The sequence below is a fragment of the Orcinus orca genome, chromosome 4, assembly GCF_937001465.1.
Source record: "Orcinus orca chromosome 4, mOrcOrc1.1, whole genome shotgun sequence".
Lineage (NCBI taxonomy): Eukaryota > Metazoa > Chordata > Mammalia > Artiodactyla > Delphinidae > Orcinus > Orcinus orca.
This window is the reverse complement of record NC_064562.1, coordinates 45,288,139-45,306,783: the sequence shown is the minus strand read 5'-3', so window position 1 is coordinate 45,306,783 and position 18,645 is coordinate 45,288,139. Positions and strand designations below refer to the sequence as shown.

The window sequence follows — 18,645 nt, the reverse complement described above, 5'->3', positions numbered from 1 at the left end:
ATTCTGTGAAAAAAACAGTGAACAGATGAGGAAAGCTTGCTCTTTAAGATCTATATACTATTACCTCGAATCCATTCATCAGTTTTGGAACAACCAATCTTCAATATCTGCAAATTTTCAGAGGCTTATTTTTTATATTAATTTGAGGGATCATCTTGCTCTTTTTGAATTCAGCCAACTTCCTTAAGTGACAGAAAATGTGAGTTAGCAGACAACTGAAGTTGTGAGATGGAAGGGTGTACATTGCAGGAATGCAATGCCATTTAAAATGGAATAGCAGGCATCTCCATTCTTAAAGACACAAAATTTCCTCTGTCATTTTCTAAATTGATGCTCTTACCTCCTATAATGTTGCTCAGCCCTCCTCTCTCTGGTCTTTTTTCTCCATTTTATTTCCCTTCAATTTCGGGTGGGTGGGGTGAGTGGAGAATCCCTCCAAGATTTGTTTTATGCAGAGAAATTCAGTTTTGTCCAGCCTCTATGGCAAAACTCAGATCTGAGATTCACTTCCCTGGAGGAACTCAGCTGAAGCTTTGAATGTATGACTTGCAAGACCCTTCCTGGTCGAGTTACATTCTTAGACAAAGGCTGTTGTGCTCTGTAGTTCACTACAAAGAGTAGGAGTGGAAAGGCAGTTTATTTTTCCAGTTATTCAAGTACCTAAGCAAATAGAATACAAGCTACTTTTAATTTCCTGGTGTTTCTTTTAATAATCAAGCTAGCTGTGGCTAGGTCTAGGTCTAGTCCCTCCATCATCTGATTCTTCAGCCAAGAGAATTGGTAGCACGTTACTCTGAGCCAATCTCCATGTCTCTCTCAATCTCTCCATGTCTCTCTCTTTCTCTTTCTCACACTCTCACACACACACACATACACACACGCACACACACACTTTACCTTAATATAGTTCCTGCAAAGCAATCTGAACAAGCACATTTTAATATAAATTTGCATGGTGTACTTATCAGCATTTTCTTTTGGCAGAAGAGCCCAAAATTAAAGTGCATAAAAGATCCAGCACAGGGATTGCTACATTATGAGAAAGAAAACAAGTTTTTCTTTCTTCTATCAAATTGACTGAATTAGATACAAATAAGTGTAGAAATATACCCAAATTGAAGTGTTCTCAGAAATAAGCCAGAGAAATTCACTAAGTGAAATATTAATTTAACTCTGAGACTAGAGTACATGGCTGCACCCACTTCATCACCTGCAGATAGACAACATTCTTCAGCCTCACCTGCTTGTTTCTTCCCTTAAACATACAACACATGTACCAGAGTCATTTTCTGCTTCTAGAATATGTATTTCCTTTCATATTAAAATAATGTATATATTTCTCTCCTGTGCACATATACCCACCGAAATTTTCCAGTAGCAATAAAATACTAATGAACTTCCTAAAGTGTGATACTGTACAAAATCTAGTAACCACAAGGCTTTGTGATAGAAGAGGAAGTTACAATGTTTACAATATTCATAAATGTTACCCGTTTATATTTTGCCCTCTTAAGATTGAAAAACAATATATGTAAGCAGATCAATCAAAAAAATATTTTAGACACCTTCTTGGCCATAATATAGGCTGTTTTAATTTTTAAAATAACCTAATAAACTGCCTCTGAGCAGTAAACAATGGTCAGTGATATTTATATAATAAAGTTAAGTTCACAGAGACACCCAGATCTTGTATCCAGTAAGGATTTATTAGAAAAACAAATACTGAATAACTTATGATTTAAAGTGGTTAGAATAAAATTCAGGAAAAATATAAGCAAATCATTTTTTTTCTAACAATTTAAAATGTAGGAGGTTTAAACCTTATATATTTTTGCCAAAAGAGTAATTATCCATGGATGACAGATGCTGCTCCCTACTTAATGGAGGGTCTCAAATTTTACTCTGCATCTCATTGGGAAGGAAATATAAAAATTTAAAATAGAATTAACTTGGGGAAAGGCATCAGTGCTGCAACTCTTAGCACCAAATGTTTTTTCTTGGAGCACCAAATGCTTTAAGGAAAACATTCCAAGTATCAAAGTTTTCAGATAGATAAATATTTATGGATCAAATCCATAAAGAACAGACATTGTTATGAAATATATATAGATGCCTTCAAAACTTTCTTTCCAGGCAGAGTAGACACATAAGTTAGGAGTCATTTCCCACTTAATTGTTTTTGCAACCTTATGCAACACAAATGGATTATGGATAAAGACTTAACTAATTTACTCACAGAAAGTAGATCTTGACTGACATTATGTCCAAAAAATTAAACAGGAACTGTTTCTCTATATAAAATATAAAATGTTACTAAACTTATAGAAATGGCTTTATTTTAACCTTTCATTTTCCTGGTTGAAAAGTGTAGGGGTGTTCAATTTAGTCCTTTGGTGAGAATACAGTACTCTTTAAAGCAAATTCTTCTCAATTTGCTAGTTAGCATAATCAGAGAAAATCATAACCTAGATCTTGTTCATACATTTAAGTGCAATAAAATTCCATCTGTCTTTGAACTTTATGAATGATACTTTTTTAGTCTCTACATAGACCATTGCCTGTCCCTCTTCACTGAGAGTTCTTCATAGTGGTATTAGAACTGGAAATCCATTTTCATTACAATCTACTGAAAGCTATTTTGCCATTTAAGGGCAAAGGTCTACTTACACTGCTCATGTACAAAATAAAAGTATCATACAATTGCCATGATACTAGACAAATTCAAAGGAACTACCAAAGAAGCAGCCTTAGCTTCTGTAGTACCCTTGAGGCTCTTAAATTCGGGGTGTGCACTAGTTAGAAATGAGGTGCCAATTTAAGAAAATTGCAGTAGGCCCTGCCCCAGATGCAAATGTAGAACGATGGCCTACAAGAACTCAATGGGTGTATATCTGGTTTCCAAGTCACACTTGCAAACATGGATAATTAGTACCAACACTACCATTTGTGAACATAATGGACATTTTGGAACTGGATACAATTCTGTCCCTGAAACTAATCAAGACAATTAAATATTCAACCAAACAAGGCTTGAGTTCATGTGGGCTTAAAGAAAAATGGTAGCCGAGGCACGGGTAAAATTTTATTTATGAATATGTAGACACATGACTTTGGATCCAGCCAGCCAGTGACATAAATAAACTTGAGCAAAAGATTCAAGCTAGAGGATATATATGTATACATATATCTATGTATAAAAATTTGTGTGTGTGAGCAAGGCTTATTGGAGCAGTGCAACAAATCTGGACACCAACCATCAGAATCACTCCCATCCTTTGAAATTTCCATTAAGCGCGCAATGGGGGTAATTATACTGGGATGCTCCGAATCACTGTTTCCATCTTGTGCACTCACATGCCCGCCAAACATGAAATGTTCGCCTTCTCCCTTCCAATGTGATGGTTGTTGAACTTATTTTTAGTGTCATTTGATAAGCCTTTGTGCTCGCAGAGAGACATCCCACTGACCCAGCCACTGGTCATTGTCTATACCAGTTCACATCAAAGCAGGCGCGCTTTGTCAGGTTTCCAGTCTAATATCCATTTCGCATCTGAAGTACAGTATCGAAAGTGACTAGATCATTTGAGCTTTTTTCATCAGCTGCTGCCTTCTTCCTCCCCCACAGTGTTTCCGCTCACGCTAACATAATTTGGCATCGTTGACGTGACACGGTGGTTTTTCTAAAAAAATTATAATACATACATTTTCGATGTTTTGTGGTGGTAGACCCTCCTGAAATTTAATATATAACTTGATGAGAGGAGGCCTTTTTTTTCTCTCTACTGAATCACAACCAAGGTAGAGTGCCCCTCAAAATCCAAGTAATGCGCATACAGTAATAGGTCATTCAATGTCAAAAGGCATAAAAAGGATGAGCAAAATCTTCACAGGCTGCTGCTTGCTGTTGCCTTTAATTATATTAATTAAATTTTGAAATTTTCATGCAAAGAGAGTTGCTGGCTTGTGACGCTGAAGAGCCCTTGGAGACTTGGAGGAAGAAAATACCCTGAGCGGAAGCTTTGTGGTTACTGCTTCCTTTAAATTAAAAGCAAAACAAACTCCTAGGTATGTTTACAGATATTACTGCTTTATGTACTACTAAGCCCTAAACATAGAAAGAGGGGTAAATCTACCAATCCCAGGGACAAGTTCTCAAATCATGAGTCCATTAAGCTCCACTGAAGATCTCTAGTTAGAGGCCGTCTTCCTGTGGAATAATGCTCTATTAATTTTCTTCTTTTCCCAAGTGCATAATGAAAGAAAGGTGCCTTCAAAAACTAAAGGGCAAAATCTTGCTTGCTACTGATACCTTGAGGCATCCTGTCTACATTTTGTCATACGTGTGCACTTTTCAGTGTTAGAATGACAAGATTTTCCAGTCAGAAGCTTCCCGGAAGGCACATCGTGGTAGTGGACTTGGAAGGATTTTGTGATCTGACACAGCTATAAGGCAATAGACTCCTTTATTTGCTTAGCCTGGTGGGAGATTTCATACTCTGCCTTTGGCTAAGAATCTTGCCATGTAAACACACAAGTGCCATGTTTCCATGTAAAATGCTCCTTTCTCCATTAAAGATTCACCAGGGCCAATTGTTTTGTGCTCTCTATTTTGATATCATCTTCATGCTTTTGTTTCTTCCTCTTTTACACATTCAAAAAAACTTTCTTGTATAAACCACAGCATGTACATTAAAGTTCCTTTTTATTTTTAATATCCTGAATCATGTGTTACCATTGAGTTTCATCAATTCCCATGTAGATGGCAGAACAAGGGTTTGAAAATGTTTGATGCAAGCAAAGCAGAAGGCAGAGAAAACATTTCCTGACTGAGAGGAATAAAGCTGCTCTTCCAAAAACTTCTGAAATGCACTTTGTTTTCTTTGGTTGGAAATCTGCATCATGAAGATGTACCATCTTCATACCTCTTGGTCTTCCTGTTTTCCTTTTACTGAGAGGGAACTCGAGAGAAGTTTATGCACCGGCCCTAGGAAAGAAACAAATCCTTATTGAAATACAGAGGTAATTATTTTAAAAAAGCATGAGAACACCTAGTTTTCCTACTATGATATAACAAACGATTACCCAAGGTAAGGTCAATGTTAGGATGAAACATGAAGTCATAATTTTTTTCTTTGGGTCAAAGCATGATGGTTCATTCAGATCTTTTCCACAGCAAGTTCACCTACACGATGGTATGGTAAAATTAGAGTGGAAAAAACACTACGGAAAACAGAACTTTGTTATTGCTATTTAAAGAATAGCATTACTATCCGAGCAATAAAAATATCAAAGCCACAACCCTGTATGTTTCTACAATGTATTAAAATGGAAGTGTCCCATTTATACAATCTGGTGCTTTTAAAACTGATATAAAACTGGTGCTTCTAAAATGTATGCATGAGAAGTGTATTTAAGAAGTCGGAAGAGATTGAGGATAAGAAGTCAGGGAGAAAGGGAAGAGATGCCATCTCTTTGTGTTTCCATTTTATAATAGGATTTTGCAAGAGATTTACTAGCAATCTTGTCCACTGTTGATCATTTCTCACAACTGCACACCACCATTATGTGGTCTCTATATATGGTGACTTTATTTGCATTCCACATTTCCAAAGAGAGTTTGCCATTCCAATTCCTTAGCAGTTCAATGAAGCGTGTGGAAACACATTGTTTCATATGTAATTATAAATAATCTAAGAATTAGTTGAAAATAAAGTTTCCAATTAGTAATAAAAGATCCCCTTCTTCCCTCTCCTTGGTGTGACATTGCTGATGTCTTGTACTATATAAATCATGTCTAGATTCCTTAATAAGCCAAAAGGTAGCATATTGCTTTCTAATTTAGGGTCCAGATCATCACCCTATTGAGATTTTTCTATTTCTCATAATATCTGCTCTCTAACTTCATATATTAGAACTTCTTTTTATTTCCCTCTAAATGTGAACAATACATTTGTTTCAAATATCAGGTACATCCAGTGTACATGGTACATTCAAAAGGAACAACAAATATTGTTGGAGAAGAAAGCCTGGAATGTAAAAACAAGATTTTGGTCTATTTTCCTCTCAAAAGCGACTGTTCAACAAATTTGGAAATTTCAGAAATTAATGAAAACACAGAAAAGCATAAAAGCAAACTAGTTTACATTTACTCTTGCCTAAAAGGCAAATATTCATCAAATTATCTGTCTTCTAATAATTTTGGAGGTAACATTATTACTATAATTGTCAAATTTATTACTTACTTTGTGCCTAATGTCTACAAATAATATCTGTGCAAAAGGAAGTGGGAGAAAAGCATGGAGAAGACTACCTTAGAATGAGCTAAAAATTCCTTGGTAATGCAATGGTCATAGGTCATGTACTCAGACTGTATTTTTGTATTACCTAGAACCTTCAAAGAATATTTTTAGAATGAATATTAAATGAAAAGATGCTCTTCTCCAGATTAGCTACATTTGGCATCATGTGCCAAGGAAACATTAAAAAATGTTATTCTCATGATATATCCCTTTTCTAAAAATTTTTTTCAGAGGGCAGAAAAATGACATAAATAATAAATATTTGGGCAAATCAGTCCTTCTAAGCCATGACAGTGTGATAGTATAACTATACATACAATGAGAAATAGATTTTAACTATGAATATTAAAACAGTGATGAATATTAAAAATATTATCTCCTGGCAATTTTCCAGAATCAAACAAATATATGAGGAGTGACATTTTGAAAACAAAGATATGCATTAATGACATCTTTTCTTGTGTATTTATTATGGACCAAAAAAGTAAAAGTTTTTTCTCTTCTGTATAATTTTGAAAAGAAGTTACCATGAATTTCTACTTTTATTTGCATTTTATCACTAATTAAGTAGATTTAGATATAAGGCTCTTTTTCGGACCGTTTCTGTTCCACACACCAGATTAATCTGGTGACTCTGATTCATTTATTTTATGCAATTGGAGGGTTTAAAAAGTGAAATTCATAGTTCACCTGAATTCTCAAAATCACCTCAACACCTAAATTATTCCAGACCTAAATTATTTTCTATTTCATTTGGTGTAGTTTAATTAAAGATCTAGCAACTCAAATGAAGAAAGCCCTATTGATTTTGACCCTGAGGTCCTTACTTCAGCTCTTCCAAAGCTTGGGATTAAGTATTAATCATCAGCTGCCGCACGTCTGTTGATTCAAGTACCCAAAAACCCTGGTACATGCAATATACACCCCCGTGTTTTAGCACACATATTGACAAAAACAACCAAATATCTCCTCACCCTCAATCATGGACTCAGTGTTTTTCATTTTTATCAAGACCTGATAATGTTTTATTTTACAGGAATTTAGAAGTTGGTAACTTAGAGGAGTTCTATTCAAAAGTTACTTCCTCTGTTAAGCCTTTCCCAGCCCTCCCAGTCATGGGGCTCCTTCCCCCAAATTGCATCTCTACCACAGCCAAACTACATTACACCATAATTGCTGGCTTCAAGATCAAAAGGAAAAGTAACAGTAGTTAAATCTGAGAGCTCCAAAGCCTGAATATGTATCCCAGCTCTGTTATTAACTGTGTGACCATGAACAACTTATGGTTTCTTCATCAATAAAATGGGGATTAAGAACTGGACCTATTCATGATTTCCCAGGTGGCGTAGTGGTTAGGAATCTGCCTGCCACTTCAGGGGACATAGGTTGGAGCCCTGGTCCAGGAAGATCCCACATGCCGCAGAGCAACTAAGCCCAAGTTGTAGTTGCACCACAACTACTGAGCCTGCTCTCTAGAGCCTGTGTGCCACAACTACTGAGCCCACGTGCCACAACTACTGAAGCCCGCATGCCTAGAGCCCATGCTCTGCAGCAAGAGAAGCCACCGCAATGAGAAACCCATGCACCACAACAAAGAGTAGCCCCTGCTCGCCACAACTAGAGAAAGCCCACGTGCAGCAATGAAAACCCAATGCAACCCAAAACAAACAAACAAATAAATAAATAAGAAATAAGTGACTAATTACAATTTAAAAAAATTGGACCTATTCTTAGGACTGTTATAAAGATTAAGTCTGTTAATATAGATTTATAAAGCACTTAGAACAGTAGCTGGCACATAATAAACTTGCATTTAAAAAGCAAATAGTTATTATCCATCTTCCCTCTACGATGTCATTGCACAACGTCTAACATAGAGCAGACTTGTTATAAATCCTCACTTAGAAACAAGTGGGTGGATGGATAGATGATGTATAAAAGAATGAATATGTGATGACTAGACCTCTACTGGGGGAGGAGCCAGACCTTAAAAATGGGAAGATAGAAAAAGTATGAATTTGAGAGAGGAAAAAAGAGATTACAAAGGAGAAAAATACAACAGTGGAAAAGGAGAGAAGATAATATGGAGAAAATAGAAAAGAGTAGTTCTAAAGAGAAAAGATAAAGAATAATCAAGAAAAAAAGAAACTATTGGCCAAAGGAAATTTTTATTTAGTATTCCATCAGGTACCTTACTCCCAGGGGATTATTTCATGCTAGCTGCTACCATCCACTTACCAGAATATTCTAAAATCAAGGCACCATACCCTGGTTGCAAGTGGCTGTGATTAAGAGTCTGTGGCCCTTTGAATACTGCTCAATACTATCTTACAAAACCCATCAATATAATGCCAATTATGTTTAAGGTCAAGAATGTTAGGCTGCCATTGATATCATGGCAAGCAGTCTAGGCCAGAACACAGCAGAGCAATTTTTATTCACAGGAAATGGGATATGACAGGGTTTACAGGTCTGCCATATCCTCGTGCTTACAATGCCTATACAATAAAGGTATGTTATCAAGGTAACAAGTAAAGCAATGTAAAATAACTTGAGCATACAACTCATCATTGGCTGGTACAGAATGGAAAATATTAGTAGTAATAGTGTTTATTTTTCTGACACTATTTCACTTTAATTACAAATAATACAAGCTCTGAACATTTTTAAAAAGTTAATTGAGTAGGTTAATAATAAACCATTCAATGCAACCTAAATATACAGAAATATACATAGAGACATAATTTTAATACTTTATTCCCTATATAGAGGTTAATACTAGTATCAGGTAACAGGACTATATAGTCTCTAAAATAAACCACTAAACTTGTAATATGCTAAAACAAATGAACACAAGATCTGCTAGCAAGAGTTAAAACAAATGTGTAACATTATGTTTGCTTTATATTTTACAAAATAATTCAAAAAACTTGAATTCAGGTGGCATAAGTGTTTAAGGAATAATAAAGCATGTAATATAAAGCATAATTATTAATGTGGAGAAATAACATTAATTTTCTCTATATTTTCAAATTTTTAATTAAATATTTTTAAAAATAATTTTCTTGATTTAAAATCATGCTCTAATCATGCATCTAAATTATGGGTAAAATCAAAGTATACTGTTGTCATGATGCTTTAGGTAATGCCCACATTATTTATTCAATTAGGCAATCACTTCAACCAACTTGAATTTGGTATCATGCCGCATAAGTCACTAGGTCATAAATTTCAACAATAAGAACATATAGTCAATGTAAAATTGAATTAAATGAGTGTCCTTAGAACTGCATTAGTTTAAAAATGAACTATGTATGTATTCCATTCTTTTGCCTTGGGAATATAGAATTCCTTGGATGCAATGAAATAATTGTAAAATTTATTCATTTTGTATTACATAGAGATTAGGAGTAAAATTTCTTAAATATTAAAAAAAATAAAGCTAGGTTGAACAAATAGAATTTAAGTACTGACTTTAGATTATAGCCAAGTACATTTAAAGTACATTAATTTAAAAATTGTGATAATTCAGATAATGACTGACCAGGTTATAATTTACCTTCTCAACATATTAAACAACCAGGCAAATTACTATTACTATTACTATTACTATTACAAGATTACTATTGGCATATTTACTTACTTAAATAAGTTGTAGAATATTAGAATTATTTATATATTAATAATTGACATCATTGTATTGTAATCTGGGTATGACATTTTATTTGCCTAATAAAAATTATGGTTTAAAAGGAATAAAACTGCCTCCCATTGAATGTAAACCATCTTATGCAACCTTATATTGAGCAACATTGCCTAATTAGTGAGCTTCTGTGGCAAGAAAAGAATTCTCATGCATTGCTAGGGAAAATATAAATTGGCAAAAACTATATATAAGCAACATATGTAATAATAGTCTTTAAAAGCTTATATTCTTTGACTCAGTAATTTCATGTTGGGAATTCAGCAAAGTATCTGTAAAGTAAAGTATCTAGACAAAGATTTCAAAATGTTTACCATGGGATTTTTATAATGTGAAAAATATAATCAGTACATTTATATTTATTTCTGTCTCACAATCAGAGAATAATTAAATTATGATTAATCTAATGGTTATGTAGCCATTAAAATAGAAATTAAAAAAAATTTTAAAGATGTAGGGAAATAAGTGAAAAAATGCCAACTTGTATGTATACGTAATTATAATTATGCAATGTATATCGAAAAAGTAAAAGACAAGAGACTACACCAAACATGCTATGAGTAGTGGAATTGCATATTATTTCTTACATTCTACTTTATATCTTTTCTGTATATTTATATATTTGATAGCTTAAAAATAAGTTTCCAGGTCTTCCCTGGTGGCGCAGTGGTTGAGCGTCCACCTGCCGGTGCGGGGACACGGGTTCGTGCCCCGGTCCGGGAGGATCCCACGTGCCGTGGAGCGGCTGGGCCTGTGAGCCATGGCCGCTGAGCCTGCGCGTCCGGAGCCTGTGCTCCGCGGCGGGAGAGGCCGCAGCGGTGAGAGGCCCGCGTACCGCAAAAAACAAAACAAAACAAAACAAAACAAAAAATAAGTTTCCAAAGACCAAATTCAATCAGCAAAAATACAGCCTTTTCTAAACATCTATATTTATGTTTTTAAAAGTCATTACAGGAACCAATTGACTACTCTCAGGAATTACCACCATCTACCAACTATACCAAAGTTCTTCAGCATTCATTGTTCCCATAGGTAAACTCATTTACTTGTCTCTAGGTTGTCTTTTACAGTTAATATCCTGATGAACCCACGTGTATGCAGTTCTACTCAAGAGTATGGCAGAAGCCACTGATTAATAAATTTTATAATCCACAGTCAGCATTTTCATTTTTATGGTACACAATTCTAAGAGTTTTCATAAAATGCCTGTTCAAGCATTTGTCCAGGCTGCAATCAGCAATCTTATTTTAAAAAGTGTATGTGTGTGTGCATGCATGCACGCATGTGTGTGTACATGTGCACACATGGCCTACCTCAAGCCCTGTGCATACTGGAGTTGACTATATTTAAATAAAAATATAAGGTAAATCTTTAATTTTCATACAACATCAAACTTTCTAATGACATGCACAGTATCTAGGGTATATATATATATATATACACACACACACACACATATATATCTGCACTCAATCAACAACATAGAATATTTATACCTCAGGCACTTATCAATAATAATTTTTGAATCCTTTCTCTCCAGATCAGTTGGCAAAACTATCTTTGAAAGTGAGGTTCTAAGTGAAATGCTAGCCATCGATTTCTCTAGGTCAGTGGTTTTTTTGTTTTTCATATTATAGTCCATGAAGTCCTGGGGGTTCTACAAGGTGCATCGGGGACCACTATGGCTGGAATTGTGCACAAGAATGGAACAAGCAGGCACATGCAAGCCTTCCCTAATCCAAACCAAGAAGATGCACTCTCATCTACCCTTTAAAATTGCAGTTCAGTATAATATTTTGTTTATGTTGACCCTAAAAATGTGGTTTGATACCTATTATTCAAGCTATTCATACTTATGTGAAGCCAGATCACCAGTAAACTGTCAATATACCTGGACTTGGTTTCTTTACTTTCCTTTAGAAATACCTTCCTAAATAAATCTATGACAACATTACAGCATTATCCCTTCAACTTTTGGTCATATCTAGAACTCACATGAATTTTGGTTACGTACAGAGAATTTTGTATTTTGGAAAATTGCTATTGAGGATGTTGATATTAAGGGATCAATTCTGAGAGTTCAGAGCTAGCTAGGAAAAAGCATGTCACTTCTGGTAAGCTCATGGGCTTCCCTTTTATTATATAATGCCAATTATGTAACTCAGCCTTTCTCTTTGTGCCTTGACTTTCAAAAAACTCAGACTTACATCATGTTCTAAAAGCATTGCTACTCTTAGTGTACATTTTCTGGTATAGCTATCTTAACTTTGGCCTATGATTATTTCTCTATTTTTATCCTTAAGTTTTATTGTATTTTTTTCTCAATATTTCTCTACAGGTAGATTAGGTATAAGTAAATGGAAACATATATATTTCTTAATTCTCAACTTTCTTAATCACAAAGACTCCACACTCATCTAAACCTTTAAAACCCTCCAACAAATGTTTTACCTCAACCTCTACCTTATACAAAAGATCATATGTCTAATTCCCTTCTTTGTTGTCTTTTCTTATTCTGGTAGGACTTACTGAGGTACTGTTCAGATAGCTGATGTCAAATGATAATTAATTTGAATTTAATCTTAACTAAGTTAACACAGATAATTAATATGAATTTGAAGCTTATACATGAAAGCATGCTGAAACTATACTATTCCATAAAATCCCAAAAGTTATTCTGCAAGAATAAAACCCCTAGGTCTAAAGACTGAGAGCTTAACCTCATTTTCTTTGACTGCTAGGAAAAATAAGCACAATATGATTCTTTATAAACTATAAATTTATTTTTATCCCAATCCATCTCTTAGAGCAGTGGTCTGTGCAGAGGCTTTACTCCATTACTCACCTTCCATCAGTATAAGAAGGAACAGAATATACCAAGGATACATCACAAACAGAACTCTGGTCATAACAAAGGCTAAACTCACAATTAGAACCTGTCAGTTTTAACTCTACTTAAGTGATTTTCAGGCAACACCAAGTATCTATTAGAGTAAGAAGTTAATTGACGTTTCATTGTTGGCAATACCTTCTCTTAGGTCTCATAATAAGTAGGAGTGGAAAGTTGGTGCCCAAAATAAAAATGTCCAATGCTGTTACTGTTCTTCAGTTAACTAAACCAAGAGATAAAAACTAGACAACAGTAGGAACCAATATATTTGCTGTTGGTTAAGTATATAGACCCCAACTCTGTTGCAATATTTGAAAACTGATTTTGCCAATTCATTTTCACTGTGACCAGAGTAGCATTAGCCAGAGCAAGTGCCACATTTCCCATCTCTTGAGCATTAAAATTCTGCAGGCATTAACATTTGCAAGCTCCTTTACTAGCTATCTGCACAGGATATATTTCACTGCTATAACTGTAATAGTATTATGCTCACCTCATAAATATCCATTGACAAGCTGAAGCATACAACTACACTTTGGTTTAGACTTTTCAAACACAGATAGTTGATTTATTTATATCTCCACTTTAAAAAAGAGTTTACTAAACCTTCATGCTTTGTGCAACAGTGAACAGTGATTCAAATTTAAAATTGTATACAAAGCACAGATACACAAGGAAACAAACACAAGACAATTCAAGAGGTCCAGGAAATCACAAATATCAGGAAAGAATGTTGACTTAACACAATAGGCTCTTTGAGTGAAGATTTCCTGTAGCAACTGGAGGTACAGAGTGAAGAGAAGGCACCTACTATTCTCTCTCTCTCTCTGAATGTCAGAAATTCTTGAAAGGTTTACCTCATTTTTTTAAGTAAAAGGACAAGTTAGTAGTCCTTACGTATTTAATACTAACAGTATAATAGGACTATGTGCAACTATCAGCAATATATATACAAACATATACATATATACATACATATACACACACAAAGAGAAAGATATATATACATATATATAATATATAAAAGAATCTGTGTTATCCTCTGCTTTTAAAAAAAACTGAAATATTTTGAGCTGAAATATAAGTTCCATATACTTTTTTCTAACGGAAGCTCAACCTATAAATGTTCCACCTTACAGTGGAGACAACACACCATATGGATATTCAGTTAATGTCATGAAGGGAAGTACTGAGTTTGCCTGATAAATTCACCTTCAAATTTTTTTTCCTCTTCATTCTCTTATGGCATCTGCAAAATGTTAGTGACTATATACATACTGTTAATATTTATTTTGCAAATAGCCATGTACCTTTATTTTTTTGAGATTCAGGCATATAGCTGGCATTTAATGAAACATCTAACTCATACTTCATAATAGTAAGATATGAAGGCTAAAATTGCCTTCACTAAGTGCAAGGCAGAACCCTCCCAAAAGTTGGAGACATAGCAGGAAAGCTAAGAGAGACCCCTACATAGAAGAAGTAGTCAACTGAAGGCTAGGGAGAAAAGCAGGAGGGCAGTGAAATAATTACCTTTTCAAAGACACATGGGCCTTCCCTAAGGGAAAGGAAGCAGCTTATTGAAGATTTGGGGAATGGCGAGAGGAATGAGAAAAATAGCCCTGAGAGACACAGGGCCTTCTTGAACCACATGTCAGTAGCCTGTTGAAACCTGGGAGGAAGAGAACTGAGAAAGAGCTCTCCAAGACTCATGGGGCCTTCTGAGAGTGCAAGGAACAGGGCCAGTCAAAGACTATAGGCAGGAAATCAATATGGAAACAGGTCTCTCAAAGTACAGAAAGTGGTGGTTGGTGGGCATAGGGAAGGTATGGTCCTCATAGCTGAATAGAAAAGAGAACTCCCCTGCAACCAAGAAGCTCATAGGTGGGTTGTAAAGGAGAGAGAGACAGAGACAGGAAAAGGAAAAGAAAGAGAGCTCTGCTAAAGGAAAATCCCTGATCTTACTCTCAAAATTTTGGAAACCAGTAGTGAACTAAAAATAACTAAGATGGCAACAAACCAAGACCCAGGTCAACCACAGATTAGCAACATGACAGAGGAAGGGTATACATCTTTCTAGAAGTAAATATTATCTAAATTAGTCTCTATTTTTTATGACAGTGCCCAGCATAAAATCACAAATTATGGTACACACAAAGAAGCAGGAGAATATGATCCATAATCAATGGAAAATACAGTTAATATAGGCAAATCTACAATTAATAAACAAGGACTTTAAAATAACTATGATAAAAATGTTAAAACTTCTAATGAGAAAGGTGGACAGCATGCGTAAAAATATAGTGAATTTCCACAGAACTATGGAAACTTTGAATAAGAACAAAATGGAAAAACTAGAAACAAAAATGCAATACCAGATATAAAGAATGTTTTTGATTCATGTAAAAATATACTGAACATAGCAGAAGAAAAACTCACTGAACTTGAAGGTAAGAGAATAGAAATTGTTCAAATTGAAAAACAACAAATAACTAAAGAGAATCTGAGACCAGTGGGATAATATCTAATGATCTGTCACATGAGTAATTGGTGTCCCAGAGGAGAGAAGAAAGAATAGGGAAGAAAATTTTGAAAAAAATAATGGCTAAGAATTTCCTAGAATTGATGAAAGGCATAAACCTACAGATCAAAGAAACGTAATGACCTTAAGCAGAATAAATACACAGAAAACCTTATCAGGGAACATATAATAAAACTTATGAAAGCCAAAGAAAATCCTAAGAGTATACCTGTCTGTCCCTCATCATCCCCCAGCTGAAGATATTCTGTACAGAGAAAACAACAGTAAGCATGACAGCCAACTTTTTATCAGAAACAGTGGAAAACACAAGACAGTGGAACTCTCTCAAATGCTAAATGGGTAGGGAAAAAGTCAACCTAAACTTCCATATCCAGAGAAAATACCACTCAAGAAGGTAAGCAAAATAAAGACATTTTAAGACAAGCAAAACCTGACATAATTTATCTACAACAGGCTTCAACAACCACAAGTGCTAAATGAAGTTCTTGAAACTGAAGGAAAAGACAATAGATGGAAGCCTAGATGTGCAGGAAGAAATACAGAGAAACAGAAGTAAATATGTGCATAAACATGAAATATAAATATATAAAAGAAAATTTCCTTATGACACTATTGATTACAAAAACAATAGTATCAAAATTTGGAAAAATATATTATTGAATTTATATCTTATGTAGACTATAACATATGATAATAAGAGCACATAGAAATAGAGGGGTAAATGGAAGTTAGGCCATGGTAATATTTATATATTATTTTAAACTAGTATATTATTGTAGACTGTGAAAAGTTAAAGAAGCATATTGTTATCTCTAGAGCAACCACTGAAAAACAGCACAGAGGTATAGCTTAAAAAGATAATAGAGGGGATGGAATAGATTACAAAAAAAAATACTATATTAATCCAAAAGAGAGCGGAAAAGGAGAAACAGAAGAACAAAGAATGGGTAGGACAGATAGAAATAAAATACAGTAGACAAAAGAACTGGAAATAAATTGAAACAAATGAACTGGATACATAACCACATTGACAAAAGAACTACTTCAAGTGACTTAACACAGTATTGTGTTTGTATACCAACTACAGAATATAATTTAAGGATAAATACACCAGCAAAAAATGTTTTATTTCATTCATTAGTCTTAATTTTACTAAGACTGTTTTATTATTAATTTGTACCTATATATATTATAGGATAGAGCAAATAAGTATTTTAATATTGGTAAGGACAAGATTTTTCATGTAAGAGAAAAGGGGTGCAAGTATAAATTCAAAAACATTCAGCATTAAGATCCTTTAATGCTAAATCAGAATTAAAAGTATACCATAGGGTTTCCCTGGTGGCGCAGTGGTTGAGAGTCTGCCTGCCGATGCAGGGGACATGGGTTCTTGCCCCTGTCCGGGAAGATCCCACATGTCGCGGAGCGGCAAGGTCCATAAGCCATGGCCGCTGAGCCTGCACGTCCAGAGCCTGTGCTCCGCAACGGGAGAGGCCCGCGTACCACAAAAAAAAAAAAAAAAAAAAAAAAAAAAGTATACCATAAACTCATGATTTTTTCAAAAGTATTGAATTTCCTAGTTCTACCTGCTGAAAATGCTTAGAAGCAATGAAAACCCAATAACAATTAGCACCCCTAGTATCCAAATGTGTTCTCTAAATGCCATTATCTACTAAAAATATCTAATGCTCCTTGGAGTTGAATGGTTTATTCTACTTTTGAAACAGAAAATGTAAAAGATGAGTCTCGGACATATTATGCCAAAACTAAAGAAATTTATCAAAGACTAATGTGCACCATGTCAAAAATATATAATAATCAATATGATGAATCAGGCTTTTACAATATGGTTTCTCTGATCAAACTTGGCATCACAAATAGTAGAACAATTGGTGTGACGTGTTACCCAGTGCACAGCACCACTTATGAATAATCCATTCCAAAAGAAAAAGGTGATTCTGAATCATAGCAAGGGGGTAGAGTCAGTATATATGATGTCAGTATATATGATCATGTGTGTGGCAGACCAGTGCTGGAGGTGCTGTAATTTTATAAAGATGTTCAGGTGGCATAGAGCAGAGATTATAAGGAGGTCAATGAAACTATGACTATCTGGGGAAGAATAATTCTGGTAGAGAAATCAACAAGTGCAAAGGCCCTGGGGTGAAAGCGTCTTTGGCATATCTGTAGACAAGTAATCCAGATAGTGTGGCAGGAGCAGACTGAGCAATGAAGAAAGTGGAAGATAAAGTCAGACAGGAAGCAGAGAGCCTATGATGCAAAGCCTTGTAGCAGTAGCTGTTATAAATTCTTTTTTAAAAGCCAAGTTACTAAAAGTAAACATCTGGATCCCTTCTCATCTCTTTCACAGAAGACTGAGATAAGATGTTAAGTGATTTACTCTTCGAAGTTCTTAAGGCCAACACACACACACACACACAAACTTTCTCTCAATCTCTCTCTCCCCCACACACTCAACAATCAGAATAAAAACCCAAACTCCAAACATTATGTCAAATAATGGCTGACTTAGATAATAATTAATCCATATTAATTATTTAGTTATTAATTAATCCATATTTTAATTATGTATTTAGATGAATGTGCGACAAATCCAAATGAAAGGTTTATTATATCACTACTGTTCAATCAGGTGGGACATACATAGAATAAATTAATTGACTCAGTGTGGAAGAATGAAGCACGAAAATATTAATTTTCACTTGAGTATTTCTAGACTTAAAATTTTAACCTCAGTTGTTAACATCAGAGAGCAAAACTTTTACATGCAATTCATTTGTCTTTTTCCTAGGAAATTAGGCATTGAGATATTTATTTGTCTTATCAAACTGCTTTAGGCACATTTAAAGAGAAACCCTGAATGCTTATACATCACTATCACTGAAAAACATTTATTGAGACATTTTGCTAATATATACGATCCTAGGAATGCAATGATTTCTCTATAGCTAAGTTTAGTTTCTAAGAATTAAATCCTCACTTTTGGGACTCTAAAACAGTGTTTGTTGTCCCAGTTAAAAAAATAATTAATACCTAAAAACATGTTGATGAATTCAGCCTGCACATGATTTCATTAGCTATCTCTACTTAAAAGTATTCACAGCTCTTTGGTCATTTGTCAGAGAGCTAAATTCCCAGCTAATTTGAGACTAAGTCCAATCATTTAACAGCCTCTTTCAAAGAAAAACAA

At 34.6% G+C, this 18,645-nt stretch overlaps 1 protein-coding gene across 2 annotated transcripts in view; it reads right to left on the bottom strand.

Annotated features, from left to right (window-relative positions):
• Positions 1 to 3,069: 3,069 nt before the first annotated feature.
• ANTXR2 (ANTXR cell adhesion molecule 2) overlaps positions 3,070 to 18,645 on the bottom strand; it is a 163,546-nt gene continuing 147,970 nt past the window's right edge. For both annotated transcript variants that reach the window (XM_004280165.4, XM_049709391.1), the window contains one exon: positions 3,070 to 4,984. In XM_004280165.4, the coding sequence (XP_004280213.2) occupies positions 4,946 to 4,984 (39 nt within the window). In that variant the 3' untranslated portion in view covers positions 3,070 to 4,945. The remainder of the gene's footprint in view (positions 4,985 to 18,645) is intronic.